This window comes from Schistocerca cancellata, chromosome 2 (genome assembly GCF_023864275.1).
Source record: "Schistocerca cancellata isolate TAMUIC-IGC-003103 chromosome 2, iqSchCanc2.1, whole genome shotgun sequence".
Lineage (NCBI taxonomy): Eukaryota > Metazoa > Arthropoda > Insecta > Orthoptera > Acrididae > Schistocerca > Schistocerca cancellata.
The window spans coordinates 1,054,660,446-1,054,677,659 of NC_064627.1; the positions used below are offsets into that span (position 1 = coordinate 1,054,660,446).

General features: G+C 46.0%; 1 protein-coding gene across 1 annotated transcript in view; it reads left to right on the forward strand.

Annotated features, from left to right (window-relative positions):
• The window catches only part of LOC126163042 (sodium-coupled monocarboxylate transporter 1-like), a 141,696-nt gene that overhangs the window by 58,458 nt on the left and 66,024 nt on the right, over positions 1 to 17,214 (forward strand). The window contains exon 5 of the mRNA XM_049919925.1: positions 6,905 to 7,022. Within this exon, the coding sequence (XP_049775882.1) occupies positions 6,905 to 7,022 (118 nt within the window). The remainder of the gene's footprint in view (positions 1 to 6,904; positions 7,023 to 17,214) is intronic.

Here is a 17,214-nt window from a genome sequence, read left to right on the forward strand (position 1 = left end):
TCATCCAGGATAGTGTAGAACCGCGACTCAACGGTGAATACAGTGGACGCCACTCATGCTTCCCGCTCACGGCACCACTCCAAACGCAGCAGTGTGTGTCGTTGAGTTGATGGCAGCCGTCGCTTGTGACGGTAATTCCCTGGTCCGGCTGCTACTCGCCTCCGACAAGCGGTGCGGGGTGACACAGAACGTCGCTGAGCGCCCATTATGAGTCCTCAGACGGCAGCCGCAGATGAGAAGACGCGATGTACTTGGTGCACTCTTCAGCGATCGTCCCTTGTGTGTTGCTGAGACGTGGTCGACCAGAACCTCGGCGATGAGTACGCCTGCCCTAACGCTCCCAGGCAGTCCAGAATTGGGCTACTTTGGCGACTGTATGCCCCACAAATCTAGATGTACAATTCGACCAGCTGGACAAATGGAGACCCGCAATGAGCCCCATTTGAAACTGAGTGAGATGCTGATAACACTGTCTCACACGAGTACCAGGCACCTTTGTGTCCTTCACAGTGATCACTCAACACCTGACACTGTTCAGTTCTCTTACATTCTCTACCAGGCCTAGTGACAGCACTAAACACGAACCACATGGAACGTTATTTCTATTTTGAACTGCAATTTCATTAACCTTTAATATAAAGGGAGTGGAAGGTCTTGACCCATACAGTGACCATTTCATTTCAACATATTTATTTGCATCATAGATAAATCATTAAGAGAACTACAATCATAAATCAGATAATAATTTCTTTAAGAAACGCCATTCAGGCAAACTTTACAAACTGCTTGTTATATAAAACCACAAATGAATTAATCTCTTTGCGAACACTTAATAAGAGGCATGAAATATTACATCACAGTCCTTGCAACGCTTTGCTGCCTCAAGAGCAATTATATTTCACTAATCGTTGGTAGGACTTGAATTACAGGACTATTACAAATGATTGAAGCGATTTCATAAATTCACTGTAGCTCCATTCATTGACATATGGTCACGACACACTACAGATACGTAGAAAAACTCATAAAGTTTTGTTCGGCTGAAGCCGCACTTCAGGTTTCTGCCGCCAGAGCGCTCGAGAGCGCAGTGAGACAAAATGGTGACAGGAGCCGAGAAAGCGTATATCGTGCTTGAAATGCACTCACATCAGTCAGTCATAACAGTGCAACGACACTTCAGGACGAAGTTCAACAAAAATCCACCAACTGCTAACTCCATTCGGCGATGGTATGCGCAGTTTAAAACTTCTGGATGCCTCTGTAAGGGGAAATCAACGGGTCGGCCTGCAGTGAGCGAAGAAACGGTTGAACGCGTGCGGGCAAGTTTCACGCGTAGCCCGCGGAAGTCGACGAATAAAGCAAGCAGGGAGCTAAACGTACCACAGCCGACGGTTTGGAAAATCTTACGGAAAAGGCTAAAGCAGAAGCCTTACCGTTTACAATTGCTACAAGCCCTGACACCCGATGACAAAGTCAAACGCTTTGAATTTTTGGCGCGGTTGCAACAGCTCACGGAAGAGGATGCGTTCAGGGCGAAACTTGTTTCCAGTGATGGAGCAACATTTTTTCTTAATGGTGAAGTGAACAGACACAATGTGCGAATCTGCGCGGTAGAGAATCCTCACGCATTCGTGCAGCAAATTCGCAATTCACCAAAAGTTAACGTGTTTTGTGCAATCTCACGGTTTAAAGTTTACGGCCCTTTTTTCTTCTGCGAAAAAAACGTTACAGGACACGTGTATCTGGACATGCTGGAAAATTGGCTCATGCCACAACTGGAGACCGACAGCGCCGACTTCATCTTTCAACAGGATGGTGCTCCATCGCACTTCCATCACGATGTTCGGCATTTCTTAAACAGGGGATTGGAAAACCGATGGATCGGTCGTGGTGGAGATCATGATCAGCAATTCATGTCATGGCCTCCACGCTCTCCCGACTTAACCCCATGCGATTTCTTTCCGTGGGGTTATGTGAAAGATTCAGTGTTTAAACCTCCTCTACCAAGAAACGTGCCAGAACTGCGAGCTCGCATCAACGATGCTTTCGAACTCATTGATGGGGACATGCTGCGCCGAATGTGGGAGGAACTTGATTATCGGCTTGATGTCTGCCGAATCACTAAAGGGGCACATATCGAACATTTGTGAATGCCTAAAAAAACTTTTTGAGTTTTTGTATGTGTGTGCAAAGCATTGTGAAAATATCTCAAATAATAAAGTTATTGTAGAGCTGTGAAATCGCTTCAATCATTTGTAATAACCCTGTACTTAACTTGATGCCAGCTGCTGGATCGATGTGGCGAAGACGCCAGACGTTGCTTAGTCCGATAGTAAGAGCGTGTTCCTTCACGGAAGCGAGCACATGCATAGCCTCACGAGGTTGCCAAGAAGCCACAGCGCCGGCCCGCTGTTACTGACCCCAGTACGATCAAGCGCTAACTGCCGTCCGCACTCAGGCACACCGTGCTCGCTGTCGTCTCTCCAACGTTTCGCTAATACGCACACTTCGGCATGCCGTGCCCAACGTTGTTCTCCCTTTTCCACTCCGTACTGCCCGCTATATCCTGTGCCGGCCCAGGCTCCAAAGACAAACATCTGCCAGAGGGAATCGATAGTGCCTAACCAAAGATATCCCTGGCACCAGTCCCGCCACGGATCACCTCACTAATCTACTGTGAAGGCAGTCCTACCTGTCACAGAGAACTGCAACTCAAATCACTCAAATACCCGTCGATGGTGTGTACTTGGACGAAGCTACATTGACATCGATGTCTTGCGCGAGCTTCACTTTTGTCAGCATCCACGGCCGCTATCTGCGATATTGCTGTTATTTGATTCACGGGCATAGGGCCGTGGTCTAAGGCAGAATTCTCTGCCTAGCGTTTGTAGCTGTTTTCTGAACCGTTGAAACCTCTGATGAAGTCTCCAGTAGAGGACGACGAAACGTTAGGCAGAGGGCAGAGAATTATGCCTTGCACCATGGCCTTGTGTCATAAATCAGTTATCAGAAATACGGTTTCACTTTTTTGTGTCCCGCAGTGTATTTAGTAACAGTTCCCCGCCCGGTTGGCCTGTAACCTCCCCCTCATTTATCGACCTTAATGACAGTAAAAATTAAACCGAGTGTACCTAATGGAAATTTGGGAAAAGCAATCGTCACCGAAGTTAATCTGTCTATAAAGAGGGAGGAAAGGGTTACATCTAAATGAAAAGAAAAATGCAAATGAAATTGGTGGAAATTAATTTTGAAAAGGGGTAAAGTTAATAAAGGAAGTAAATGTGCGGTCGTTACGTTAACATTTAATTGGCGTTAATTAGATAATTAAGATTTGGGGAAAATTACGGTCGCCAGTCCCATGGACAACTACTATAATAACTGAAAATGAAAGATTAATGCACATATATTTAGCACGAAAAGCGTGGCAACTGAAGGTTGACACGTGTTGTGTGAAAAACTGAATGTTTGTCAGAAGTAATAAATTTCGCTATACTCTGACTTAATTTAGCAAAAGAATTAATAAAACCGGAAAATTGAAAATTAATTTAGTGACTGAAATTAATAGTGAACTTTGTTTCTGAAGCACTACGAAATTTTATAAAATAAGGTTAGTCTTGGGCTACCTCAACAATCATTTCAAAAGCTACTTGAATCTACGCAATTTAGAAATAAGAAATTTAACTTGGAACTTGAATTAAATGATTCTGAACAATTAACAATAGTAAAATGTAGTACGTACCAAGCTGAGCTGTAGTCACAGGTAAGCTAAAATACGGTAACAAAACTGGCACTCTTAATTTGTGCTTGTGTAATCTAAATATTGTAGCCAGCTATGAATACCTTAACTGAACTTTGAAATTAAAGCAGTGAAATGGAATGATATTACTTTAATGCTGGCGTTTGAATTTCAACGACACTCGGGTTCATTCCGGAAAAGGAAGGGACCCTGCGTGGTAATGCAATTGGGACAATGAGCAACAAAGGTTCATGCTAAGGTACTGTAATTTTGTCTGGCAAATGGATCAATTTTAAAAGCTGAGGTCTGCCATACAGTTCTAAGACTTTACGTGCTTCCAGTCTTCCTTGTTGGTTCATTGAAGGTTTGAAGTCGTCATTCGAGGAGGTGGCGACAGTCACTCATTGTCGGCCGTCACTGTTGCAGAAGCTGGAAGTTGGCGCGCCTTCTTCTCGGCACGGTCACCAGGCGAAACGGGCTCTTGATGTGCGCCAGCTAATGCTTCCCGTCCGCGACACCGTGTCAGAAACTATCATCGCAAGTTGAGCGCAATTACATGTGCCAAACCCCGAAAGCGCGGCAACTCCCGGGAGCGTCACACAACATACCTGCTCAACCGCACTACTCCAGCCAGACTCCCTCTGCCCGCGCTCCACGCGGCAGAGTTAACACTACCAAAGATCCCACACACTTTGGTTCTTCACACAACCTATCGATGTAATCGTTCGATAGCATAGTTTTCCCTAGGCCAGACCCAGCGTAAAAATACAAATAATATTTACAAAACAAACCAGTTACACATCGATATACACTCCTGGAAATTGAAATAAGAACACCGTGAATTCATTGTCCCAGGAAGGGGAAACTTTATTGACACATTCCTGGGGTCAGATACATCACATGATCACACTGACAGAACCACAGGCACATAGACACAGCCAACAGAGCATGCACAATGTCGGCACTAGTACAGTGTATATCCACCTTTCGCAGCAATGCAGGCTGCTATTCTCCCATGGAGACGATCGTAGAGATGCTGGATGTAGTCCTGTGGAACGGCTTGCCATGCCATTTCCACCTGGCGCCTCAGTTGGACCAGCGTTCGTGCTGGACGTGCAGACCGCGTGAGACGACGCTTCATCCTGTCCCAAACATGCTCAATGGGGGACAGATCCGGAGATCTTGCTGGCCAGGGTAGTTGACTTACACCTTCTAGAGCACGTTGGGTGGCACGGGATACATGTGGACGTGCATTGTCCTGTTGGAACAGCAAGTTCCCTTGCCGGTCTAGGAATGGTAGAACGATGGGTTCGATGACGGTTTGGATGTACCGTGCACTATTCAGTGTCCCCTCGACGATCACCAGTGGTGTACGGCCAGTGTAGGAGATCGCTCCCCACACCATGATGCCGGGTATTGGCCCTGTGTGCCTCGGTCGTATGCAGTCCTGATTGTGGCGCTCACCTGCACGGCGCCAAACACGCATACGACCATCATTGGCACCAAGGCAGAAGCGACTCTCATCGCTGAAGACGACACGTCTCCATTCGTCCCTCCATTCACGCCTGTCGCGACACCACTGGAGGCGGGCTGCACGATGTTGGGGCGTGAGCGGAAGACGGCCTAACGGTGTGCGGGACCGTAGCCCAGCTTCATGGAGACGGTTGCGAATGGTTCTCGCCGATACCCCAGGAGCAACAGTGTCCCTAATTTGCTGGGAAGTGGCGGTGCGGTCCCCTACGGCACTGCGTAGGATCCTACGGTCTTGGCGTGCATCCGTGCGTCGCTGCGGTCCGGTCCCAGGTCGACGGGCACGTGCACCTTCCGCCGACCACTGGCGACAACATCGATGTACTGTGGAGACCTCACGCCCCACGTGTTGAGCAATTCGGCGGTACGTCCACCCGGCCTCCCGCATGCCCACTATACGCCCTCGCTCAAAGTCCGTCAACTGCACATACGGTTCACGTCCACGCTGTCGCGGCATGCTACCAGTGTTAAAGACTGCGATGGAGCTCCGTATGCCACGGCAAACTGGCTGACACTGACGGCGGCGGTGCACAAATGCTGCGCAGCTAGCGCCATTCGACGGCCAACACCGCGGTTCCTGGTGTGTCCGCTGTGCCGTGCGTGTGATCATTGCTTGTACAGCCCTCTCGCAGTGTCCGGAGCAAGTATGGCGGGTCTGACACACCGGTGTCAATGTGTTCTTTTTTCCATTTCCAGGAGTGTAAATGCATAAATATATATATATATACAAATAGTAAAACAATTACAATATATAAAGACACAGAAATTTCATATCTTCAGGTAACAAAATAAGGAAAAAAATTTATAGTACAATAGATGGAAATAGGACGGTATGCATTTCCGGCGTTACAGGCCGTGCGTTCTAACGCACGGCTTTCCGGGCGAGAAGGAGCGCCTGGTGCCCGTCACGAATCCGCCCGGTGGATTTGTGTCGAGGTCCGGTGAACCGGCCAGCCTGTGGATGGTTTTTAGACGGCTTCCCGTCTCCCTCGGAGAATGCGGGCTGGTTTCCCCTATTCCGCCTCAGTTACACTATGTCGGCGATTGCTGCGCAAACAAGTTCTCCACGTACGCGTACACCACCATTACTCTACCACGAAAACATAGGGGTTACACTCGTCTGGTGTGAAACGTTCCCTGGGGGGTCCACCGGGTGCCGAACCGCACAGTAACCCTGGGTTCGGTGTGGGGCGGCGGAGGGGTGAAGTGGACTGCGGCAGTCGTCGTGGGGTTGTGGACCACTGCTGCTGCGGCGGGGACGGAGCTTCTCCGTCGTTTCTAGGTCCCCGATTAAGATACAATACAATAAGAAACAGTTCACACATTTATTTCAGACGGAGCACGCACATCCAGTAATTGAATGTGACATCCCTTCGCAACGATTCGATTGTTTGGAAGAGATCGCGTTGGACATAGCACCTGAGGCGTTATCACGTCCGGTCGCTGTCACGCCCTAATATTCATTACTTTATAACCATAACTGCTGCTTTCAACAATTCAGTTCGCGTTTGCAGAGGGAGTACGGTACCTACACGGACATCGTGCACTGATATGACTGTGCGCTTGTGAGCCCTATGTTGTTTTACACGTGTTTCTTTCCAAGTGTGCTTCCAGAGACTAAAGTGGGGCGTGTTGCAGTACCTGGAGATGCGGTTCGGGCGCGGCGTGCGCAGCCTGGCGGCCGCCATGTACGTCGTCCAGATGACGCTCTACACCTCCGTCGCCGTCTACGCGCCCGCCCTGGCCCTCAGCGCAGGTGAGCGGCTCTTCGCAACTCGTGCACAAGGCACTGTGCGGTTATAAGAGTCGAAGGACGTGAAGGGGAAGCCGTGTTTGAGAAGGGAGCGAGGAAGCGTTGTAGCCTACCTTCTGTGTTATTCAGTCTGTACATTGAGCAAGCAGCAAACGAAATCAAGGAGACATTTACGAAGTGAATTATAGTTCAGGGAGAACAAATGAAAACTATAAGGATTTTCCATGATACTGTTAGTCCGCCAAGAGAGGCTAAATGTCTAGGTAGATCAGTTGATCATGATGGATAGTGACTTGAAATCGAAAAAAGTAAAACAAGAATAACTGAATGTAGTTGAAGTTAATCATACGATGCTGAATGATTAGATTAAAAAATGAGACGCTATAAGTAGCAGATGAGTTTCGATATTTGGAACCAAAATAACTGACGATGACAATGGGCAAAGTAAAATGGATATAAAATGCAGACTCGCAACAGCAAGAAAAGCATTTCTGGAAAAAAGGAATCTGTTAGTATCAAATATAGATATAAATTCAGGAAGTATCTGTCTGCAAGTATCTCTCTGGAGAGTAACCTTATAAGGAAGTGAAATGTGGACGATGAACGGTTAAGACGGAAGATCATAGAATCATTTGAAATGCAGAAGCCGCGCGGGATTAGCCGAGCGGTCTTAGGCGCTGCAGTCATGGACTGTGCGGCTGGTCCCGGCGGAGGTTCGAGTCCTCGCTCGGGCATGGGTGTGTGTGTTTGTCCTTAGGATAATTTAGGTTAAGTAGTGTGTAAGCTTAGGGACTGATGACCTTAGCAGTTAAGTTCCATAAGATTTCACACACATTTGAACATTTTTTTTTTAAATGCAGAAGACTGTTCAACATTTGATGGGCAGATTGAATAACAGATAAGAAGATACAGAATGAAACTGCAGAAAACAAAAAATTATGACATAATTTGACTAAAAGTTGGGACTGGTTGATGTGACACATCCTGAGGCATCAAGGAATCATGAATTTGGTAATGGCGGGGTGGAGGGGGGGGGGGGAGGGAGGAAGGTGGCGAGGTATAAAATTTGTAGAGGGAGACCGAGTCTCGCATACGGTAAGCAGGCTCAGTAGTTATGCTTAGATGAAGAGACATGCACAGGATAGACTACATAGACTAGCTACGAGAGCGGTATCTAACCAGGCTGACGCGACGACATCTAGATGCGGCATGTGTCTTTCTTGTGCATATCTCACAAATAAAACAGGAGTCAAAAACGTCCTGTGAGTTTGTAAGAAACAAATTTTGTCTACCTAGAAAACGCGTTCGGTAGCGTAAAATGATGTAAGATGTTTGAATCTCTCAGAAAAAAATAGACATACAGAAGCACGGGTAATATACAGATAGCTACAAGAGCTAAGAGGGGGCAACAAGAATAGAAGACCAAGTAATTTGAGCATCTAAGAAACAATGAAGCAAATGAAACAAATGTTTAGAAATGCGACTGAAAGCCAGGGTGAAACGATACAAATGATAAGATTTACTGATGACATCTACATCTACATCATACTCCACAAGCCACCAAATGATGTATGGTAGAGGGTGCTTTTTGTACCACTGAGCCCTCCAACCCTGTTCCACTCGCGAATAGTGCGTGGGAAGGATTGTCGGTAAGCCTCTGTATTGGGTCTAACTCCTCGGATCTTTAAGTGAGACGTATGTAGGAGGAAGTAATATGCTGTCCGACTCTTCCCGGAAAGTGCTCTCTCGAAAATTCAATAGCAAATCTCTCCCCGATCCACAACGCCTCTCTTGTAGCGTGTGCCAGTGGAGTTTGTTGAGGATCTCCGTAACACTCCCTATCCAGCTAAACGATCCCGTGACGAAACGCGCCGCTCTTCGTTGGATCTTCTCTATCTCTTCTATCAGTCATATCTGGTAGGGATCCCAGGCAGATGAACAATACTCAATAATCCGTCGAACAAGCGCCTTATAAGCCACTTATTTCGTGGATGAGTTACATTTCCTTAAGATTCTGAGTCTGACCTCTGCTTTTCTCACTGTTTGTTTTATACGGTCATTTCACTTCAGGTCGCTCTGGATAGTTACGCCTAGATACTTTACGGCAGACGCTGTCTTCAGCTGTTTGTCATCAATAGTGTAGCTGTACAGCAGCGGATTTCTTTTCCTTTGTACGCGCAATACGTTACTTTATTTACATTCATAGCAACTGCCAGAGTCTGCACCATTCACCAATTCTCCGTAGATCATTCTGCAGATTCTTACTATCTTCTGGTGTTGATTCTTTGGTATAGACAACTGCATCATCTGCAAATAGCCTTAAGGAGCATCCGACGCTTTCTACTAGATCATTTGTATATATTCTAAACCGCAACGGTCCTATCACATTTCCCTGTGGTACTCCGGATATTACCTTTACATCTGTCGATTTTCTTCCGTTATCATCGTTATCCTCAAAGAAAGAGAAGAAGAATTAAAGGGCCGGTTGAATGAGATGAACAGACTAACGCGCACAGAGGACACATTGAGAGCAAACCGTAGGGAGACCTAAATGTTGAGGAGCAACAGCAATGAGATCTGCGACAAACTTAACATTAAAATTCGGGACGTCGTAGTACACGAAATGAATAATTTTACTACCTTGGAAGTAAAATTACTTGACGGACCTGGCAAGGGGGACATGAAGAGCAGACTAATATAGGCAGAGAAGACATCCTGGCCAAAACAGTCCATTAGTAACATACATCGGCCTTAATTTGAGAAACATATTTCTCGGAATCTCCGTTTGGAGCAAAGCATTTTATGCAAGCGAATCATGGACTGTTGAAAAACCGGAAAAGAAGAAGAGACTCGAAGCGTTTTCGCTGGGATGCTACAGAAGGATGTTGAAAATTAGGTGGACTGATCAATGAGGAGGTCCTCCACAGACGCGGGATCGAAAGAAATAAGAACAGACAGGAGGATAGAAATTGAGTGTCAACAGTCGGGAGTAACTTCAGTGGTTGTAGAACGAGCTGCAGAGGGAATGACCTTTAATGGAACATAGAGATTGTAATATATCCAATAAGTACTAGACGACGTTTGGTATAAGTGCTACTTTGAGATGAAGCGGTTGGCACAGGAGAGAGAGTTGTGACGGGCCGCATCAAGCCAGTCACAACACTGAAGACCTCAAAAAAATAAATTGACACACAAACCTTCTAACTAGCTTTTAGTACGGGGTGTTCAAAAAGTCTCTCCGCGGTGCCGTATGATTGTTAGCCGCGCGTGCCGTATGCCGCAGTGAATATACCGAAATGAAACTGAAATACGAGTTATTAATTTATTGAATATTCATTTTTACTTACAAATTTTCACATTCAATTTTGAAACTGTCCCACCTGTTCTTGAATATACAATTCAATTCGTCTAATCATGTTTCCAAACACAAGTTGTAACATTTCTTCTGTAACAGAAGCAGTGAAGTGGATATTGCAGTTTTAAATTCACCGATAGATTCTGGACGGTTTTTATATACAGTTTCTTTCGCTGCACGCCAGAAGAAAAAGTCGGGTGGTGTTAGGTCAGGCGATAGTGGAGGCCAAAGTCCCTGTGAAATTATGCGATCACCAAAAACGTCAGCAGGTAGTGACATTGAAAAGCGAGCTGTATGCGCGGTTGCACCATCTTGTTGAAAATAACCGTTCAGTATTTCGCTTAACACAAGTTCTCCTATGAATGGGTACAGAATACCACTGCAGTATCGTTGTGCGTTTATTGTTTCGTTGAAAAATATGGGACCCACAATCCGACGTCTAGAAATTGCAATCCAAATTCCTATTTTCACAGAATGAAGTGATTCCTCATGAATACACAATGGATTCGCAGTACTCCACATACGAGAATTTTGCGAGTTCATGTACCCGGATAAATGAAACCACGCCTCATCAGTGAAAAACGTTTCATTAAGAATATCCCTTCCATTTTGTTGAACGAAATTTTTGAACCATTGGCAATAATACAGTCTCTTACCATTATCAGTATTTTTCAGTTCTTGCACGACTGTCACTTTGATTGGGAAAAGTTCTAATGTTTTCCTTACAGCTGTGTGGGCCGTTCCGACAGAAACGTCGAATTCGTGAGCGAGTTTTCTTACTGACTTGTTCGGACTCATGGACATTTTATCGGAAATATCGAGTAGTTTATCCTCAGAAAAAAACGCTAGGATGACCACTTCTCGGTGCATCTGTCACTGAACCCGTACTTCGAAATTTGTTAGTAAAATCTCTCACAGTATCGCGATGCGGGAGTGTTGTCTCCGGGAAAACTGAATTAAATGTTTGACGAACTGAAACTGTGTATTTACCGCCGGTTTCGAACACACGTTCTTCAATGGTTAGCATTTTAACAGTGACAAAAACGAAACCAACGAACAAAGGAACTAAACTTGAAGGTTCACATCAACACGTAACGACACACACCAACGATACTACTGACGAAACAGTGGAATGTTGGGAGAGTCCACTTGAAGGGAAGTAACCCAGGCAGGCTAACAATCATACGGCACTGCGGAGAGACTTTTTGAACACCCCGTAGAATCAGTCTTATCAACTGTACCGTTCCTACATCATATCCCGCAAGCTACCTAACGATGTGTGGTGGAGGGTTATTCTGGTACCACTAAGTGATCCTCCCTTCCCTGTTTCACTTGCGAATAGCGCGTGAGAAGTGAATGTCGGTAATCCTCCTTTTTAGTTCTAATTTCTCGAATTTTCTCGTCGTGGTCATGTCTTGAGATGTATACGGGATGAAGTAATACACTCCTGGAAATGGAAAAAAGAACACATTGACACCGGTGTGTCAGACCCACCATACTTGCTCCGGACACTGCGAGAGGGCTGTACAAGCAATGATCACACGCACGGCACAGCGGACACACCAGGAACCGCGGTGTTGGCCGTCGAATGGCGCTAGCTGCGCAGCATTTGTGCACCGCCGCCGTCAGTGTCAGCCAGTTTGCCGTGGCATACGGAGCTCCATCGCAGTCTTTAACACTGGTAGCATGCCGCGACAGCGTGGACGTGAACCGCATGTGCAGTTGACGGACTTTGAGCGAGGGCGTATAGTGGGCATGCGGGAGGCCGGGTGGACGTACCGCCGAATTGCTCAACACGTGGGGCGTGAGGTCTCCACAGTACATCGATGTTGTCGCCAGTGGTCGGCGGAAGGTGCACGTGCACGTCGATCTGGGACCGGACCGCAGCGACGCACGGATGCACGCCAAGACCGTAGGATCCTACGCAGTGCCGTAGGGGACCGCACCGCCACTTCCCAGCAAATTAGGGACACTATTGCTCCTGGGGTATCGGCGAGGACCATTCGCAACCGTCTCCATGAAGCTGGGCTACGGTCCCGCACACCGTTAGGCCGTCTTCCGCTCACGCCCCTACATCGTGCAGCCCGCCTCCAGTGGTGTCGCGACAGGCGTGAATGGAGGGACGAATGGAGACGTGTCGTCTTCAGCGATGAGAGTCGCTTTTTGCCTTGGTGCCAATGATGGTCGTATGCGTGTTTGGCGCCGTGCAGGTGAGCGCCACAATCAGGACTACATACGACCGAGGCACACAGGGCCAACACCCGGCATCATGGTGTGGGGAGCGATCTCCTACACTGGCCGTACACCACTGGTGATCGTCGAGGGGACACTGAATAGTGCACGGTACATCCAAACCGTCATCGAACCCATCGTTCTACCATTCCTAAACCGGCAAGGGAACTTGCTGTTCCAACAGGACAATGCACGTCCACATGTATCCCGTGCCACAATGAATTCACGGTGTTCTTATCTCAATTTCCAGGAGTGTATGTTGTTCGACGCTTACCGGAAGGTGCTCTCTCTATCTGTCAGTAGTAAACCTCTCCGTGATGTAAAACTCCTCTTTTGTAACGTCCACCACTGGAGTTTGTTGAACAGCTGTGTAACGTTCTCGTGCCAACCAAATGAAAGCGTGACGAAGCGTGCCGCTCTTCTTTGGATCTTCTGCATCTCTTCTAGCATTCCTACTTGGTTAGGGTTCCATATTGATGAACATTGCTCAAGAATCGGTAAACAAACGCCTTGTAAGCCACATCCTTCGCCGATGAATTACGTTTCCTTCCTACGAATCGCAGTCTAGCATCTCCTTTTCCGTGCCACCACCGAAAGAACGCCTCAACTTGTCCATGACAGCTCTACACCTCCTACAATACTGAGGGACTGCTCAAATAGGTGTATACCACCACAACTTTCTCCTGAGCACATTAAGATTTTTTCGTATGCCACAAGTAACATTCACTCCCAACAACGCAGTGAATGATGTAATTAGCCCCTTATTTAGACGCCATTAATATAATAGTGGGTTTGAAAAGGACCCACGTTTGAGGCTAACTAATGTTAATTACGTTCATTAGTTGTGGCATAATAGCACATGGACGCGGTACATGCAATTATCTCTATGTATAAAAGACAATGTCCTGACTGACTTGTCATCCCCCAGCCCAAACCGCTAAGGACAGAAATTTGCAATTTAGAGAGTCTATTGATATTACACAGTAGGCATCGTTTAAGAAGCGATTCTTCGTAATTCCAACCGTAAGGTGGTGAAACAGAGAAGTAAAGGTTTTTTAAAAAATGCCGTTTTGAAGCTAGAAGTACAAAAATTGGTATTTGGTTTCTGGGTCAGAAAAAAAAAGTTTCGGCATTTTTGGAAAATCAGCTCCTCAGGCGTCAACGGCCTTGCCGCAGCGGTATCACCAGATCCCGTCAGATCACCGAAGTTAAGCGCTGTCGTATGGGTGACCATCAGGCCTGCCGAGTGCTGTTGGCAAGTTGGGTGCACTCAGCCCTTGAGAGGCAAACTGAGGAGCTACTTGATTGAGAAGTAGCGACTCCGGTCTCGTAAACTGACATACGGCCCGGAGAGCGGTGTGCTGACAACGTACCCCTCCATATCCGCATCCAGTGACGCCTGTGGGCTGAGGATGACACGGCGACCGGTCGCTACCGTCGGGCCTTCCAAGGACTGTTCGGACGGGATTCAACTCCTAAGCTCGTGAAATAGCGAGTGAAAGTTTTTTTTTAAATAAATCATTACTAAGCAAATACTAAAGCGTTTTAAAGCTACATCTATGAAAAATAGCACTTGCCTTTTCGACTAAAAATAAAAAATAATACGTGTTTAGCGTTTTTGGAAATTCAATCCCTAGGAGGGATGAATAGGGGATGAAATGTTTGAAGATTATATTTGATTTTGAAAGCATTTTAAAGCAAAATCGAAGAAAATTTTGATCTGGCTTCTCAGTTAGAAATACAAAAATTCGTGTTTCGTTGCTTTTGCAAAGTTGCCCCCTGGAAAGGTTTTTTTGAAATTCCACATCTAAGGAGGTGAAATATGGGATGAAAGTTTTTTGAAAAATGAATCATTGTTAAAGAAACGCTAAAGCAGTTTTAAGCTACATGTATGAAAATTGGTTTTTAGCTTCTCGGCTAGAAATAAAAAGATGCCTGTTTCAGTGTTTTTGGAAATTTGACCCATAATAGAGTGAAATAGGAGATGAAAATTTTTATGAAAATATTTCGTTTTCTCGGTTAGAAATGAAGAGCTATTACGAGGGTTGACTGGAAAGTAATGCCTCCACCTTCGTAACTCTTCAACAGTTGGCAGCATTGGTATGCGGCAGGTACTAGCTTGTTCCGTAGCCCCTTCTCGACAGCTCCAGTTGGCGGGAAGCCTTAGTATTGAACGGTTGTGTTGTTACAGTGTGAGGTATGGAATCCTGCGCAGACGGTCGGTCAATGCGATTTAAGCAACGTGCAGTCATTGAATTCTTAACAGCAGAAGATGTCAACCCAAAGGAGGTTCATCAGAGAATGAAAGCAGTTGCCGATCAGAGTGGCCGTGCGGTTCTAGGCGCTACAGTCTGGAGCCGAGCGACCGCTACGGTCGCAGGTTCGAATCCTGCCTCGGGCATGGATGTGTGTGATGTCCTTAGGTTAGTAAGGTTTAAGTAGTTCTAAGTTCTAGGCGACTAATGACCTCAGGAGTTAAGTCGCATAGTGCTCAGAGCCATTTGAACCATTTTTTGAAAGCAGTTTTTGGTGATTGTGTTGATGTGAGGACTGTGCGTCGTTGGGCGAGTAAGTTTAAAGACGCTGACGCGGGAACATCTGACCTGCGTGACAAACAAAGAGTTGGGCATCTTGTGACAGCAACCACCGACTTTCACAAGCAAAATGTTGGCAGATTGATTCAGGACGATCGTCGTATCACTCAGAGAGAAACTGCAATCACAATCGGCATTTCACAAGAGCGTGTGTGTCACACTATTGCTTTGCTTGGCTATCGGAAGATCTGTGCCACCACAGCAGAACTTCTGAGACTGAATCTCACCACCATATGCATCCTCCATACAGTCCAGATTTAGCACCGTCTGACTTCAATTTGTTCCCGATAATGAAAGACGATCTGCGGAGACATCATTATGCTTCTGATGAAGACGTTGAGAGAACTGTGAGACTCTGGTTGCGGAAACAGAGTGTCGACTTCTTCCGTAACGGCTTCAGAAAACTTTTTCATCGTTGGCAGAAATGTATCCAACTGGCTGGTGATTATGTGGAAAAGTGAATATTGGTAATTAAAGATACATTCAAAGGATTATTTCTGCGTTTGATTTATTAAAATATTCCCATCCAAACCCAATTATCGAAGGTGGAGGCATTACTTTTCATTCAACCCTCTATATTGTAGGCACCGCATAACAAGGGATTTTCCGAAATTAAACCCGTAAGGGATGAACAAGGGGATGAAAGTTTTTTTTAAGTATGTCGCTGTTTACGTAATTTTGAATGTAGAACTACGAAAACTGGTATTTGATATCTCGGTCAGAAAAATACGTATTTCAGCATTTTTGGAAATTCAACCACTGAGGGCGTGAAATAGGGATGAAAATTTTCATGAAAAGATTTCGTTATCTCGCTTAAAGGTAAATAAATATGTGTTAGGGGATGAATGTTTCAATGGAAATATCACCAAATGATCTCAAAAGGCGGGATTAACGAAGACCTCACACTCCACCTACCAGAATCGCTTGTTAGTGAAAAGTGCATCCGGTAAAGATAACGCGTCATTGGCCTTAATTAGACCATACAGTGTACGCGAGCGAAGCAGCCGGCCCTAAGCTAGTAACAAATGAAAGAATAAGGCGCACAAACGACACACATGAAAACAGAACAAACACATTACAAGCTGCAGGCATATGAATAGAGTGCACTATAATTGTTTTGTTTCTAGCCGATTTATCTATTCCGGAGTACGCAGCGACTGAATGCAGCTTCCCTTTATATAGCAGTGGCTAGCACACTGGACTCGCATTCGGGAGGACGACGGTTTAATCCCGCTTCCGGCCATCCTGATTAAGGTTTTCTGCGATTTCCCTAAATCGCTCCAGGCAAATGCCGGGATGGTTCCTTTGAAAGGGCACGGCCGACTTCCTTCCCCGTCCTTACCTAATCTGATGTGACCGATGACCTCGCTGTCTGGTCTCCTTCCCCAAACAATCCAACCCATCCCTTCCCTTTATAAAATTTAGTCTCGCACAGTTCATATTTTTCAGTCACACACTCCAATTTTAAAAAAAAAATACGCCCATTGTAAAAACGCAAATCTCAATGTAACTTTCCAGAGTTTTATTTATTACTTTGAGAGAAAGAGTAGATTGCTAGACAGATGTTTATTGGAGTCCTTCAGTGCATAGCATTAATAGGTGCGACAATTCATCTGTCAGCGGCGCAGTCATCGTACGATGTTTCTCTTTGTGGCGATGAGAGAGGCGCGTCTCCCAGCAGTTTTGCTCTGGCTGCTGTCATATACGGCAGTCACGGATTACACGCACCATCAAAGTCTTGCTCGGCCTCCCAGAAAACACAAAAGTGCCTTACATCATGTATAGCAGCGGAATGAAACCTAGCATCTCTCGCCTACCGTTCTGCAAAATTTTGCTATTTGCATGTCCGTGAGTCTGGTGTGTCAGCTGGGATTCTTCTTCTCGCCTACTGAATTGTTTGTTAGAAACTTTTGTTGTTTTTGCGTGAAATTCTCTTACCCCACACTAAAAGATCCACACTTGCCCATAAAGTTCTGCTCTAAAAGCGTTCTTATGTAATCTTGTTTTTGTTTAC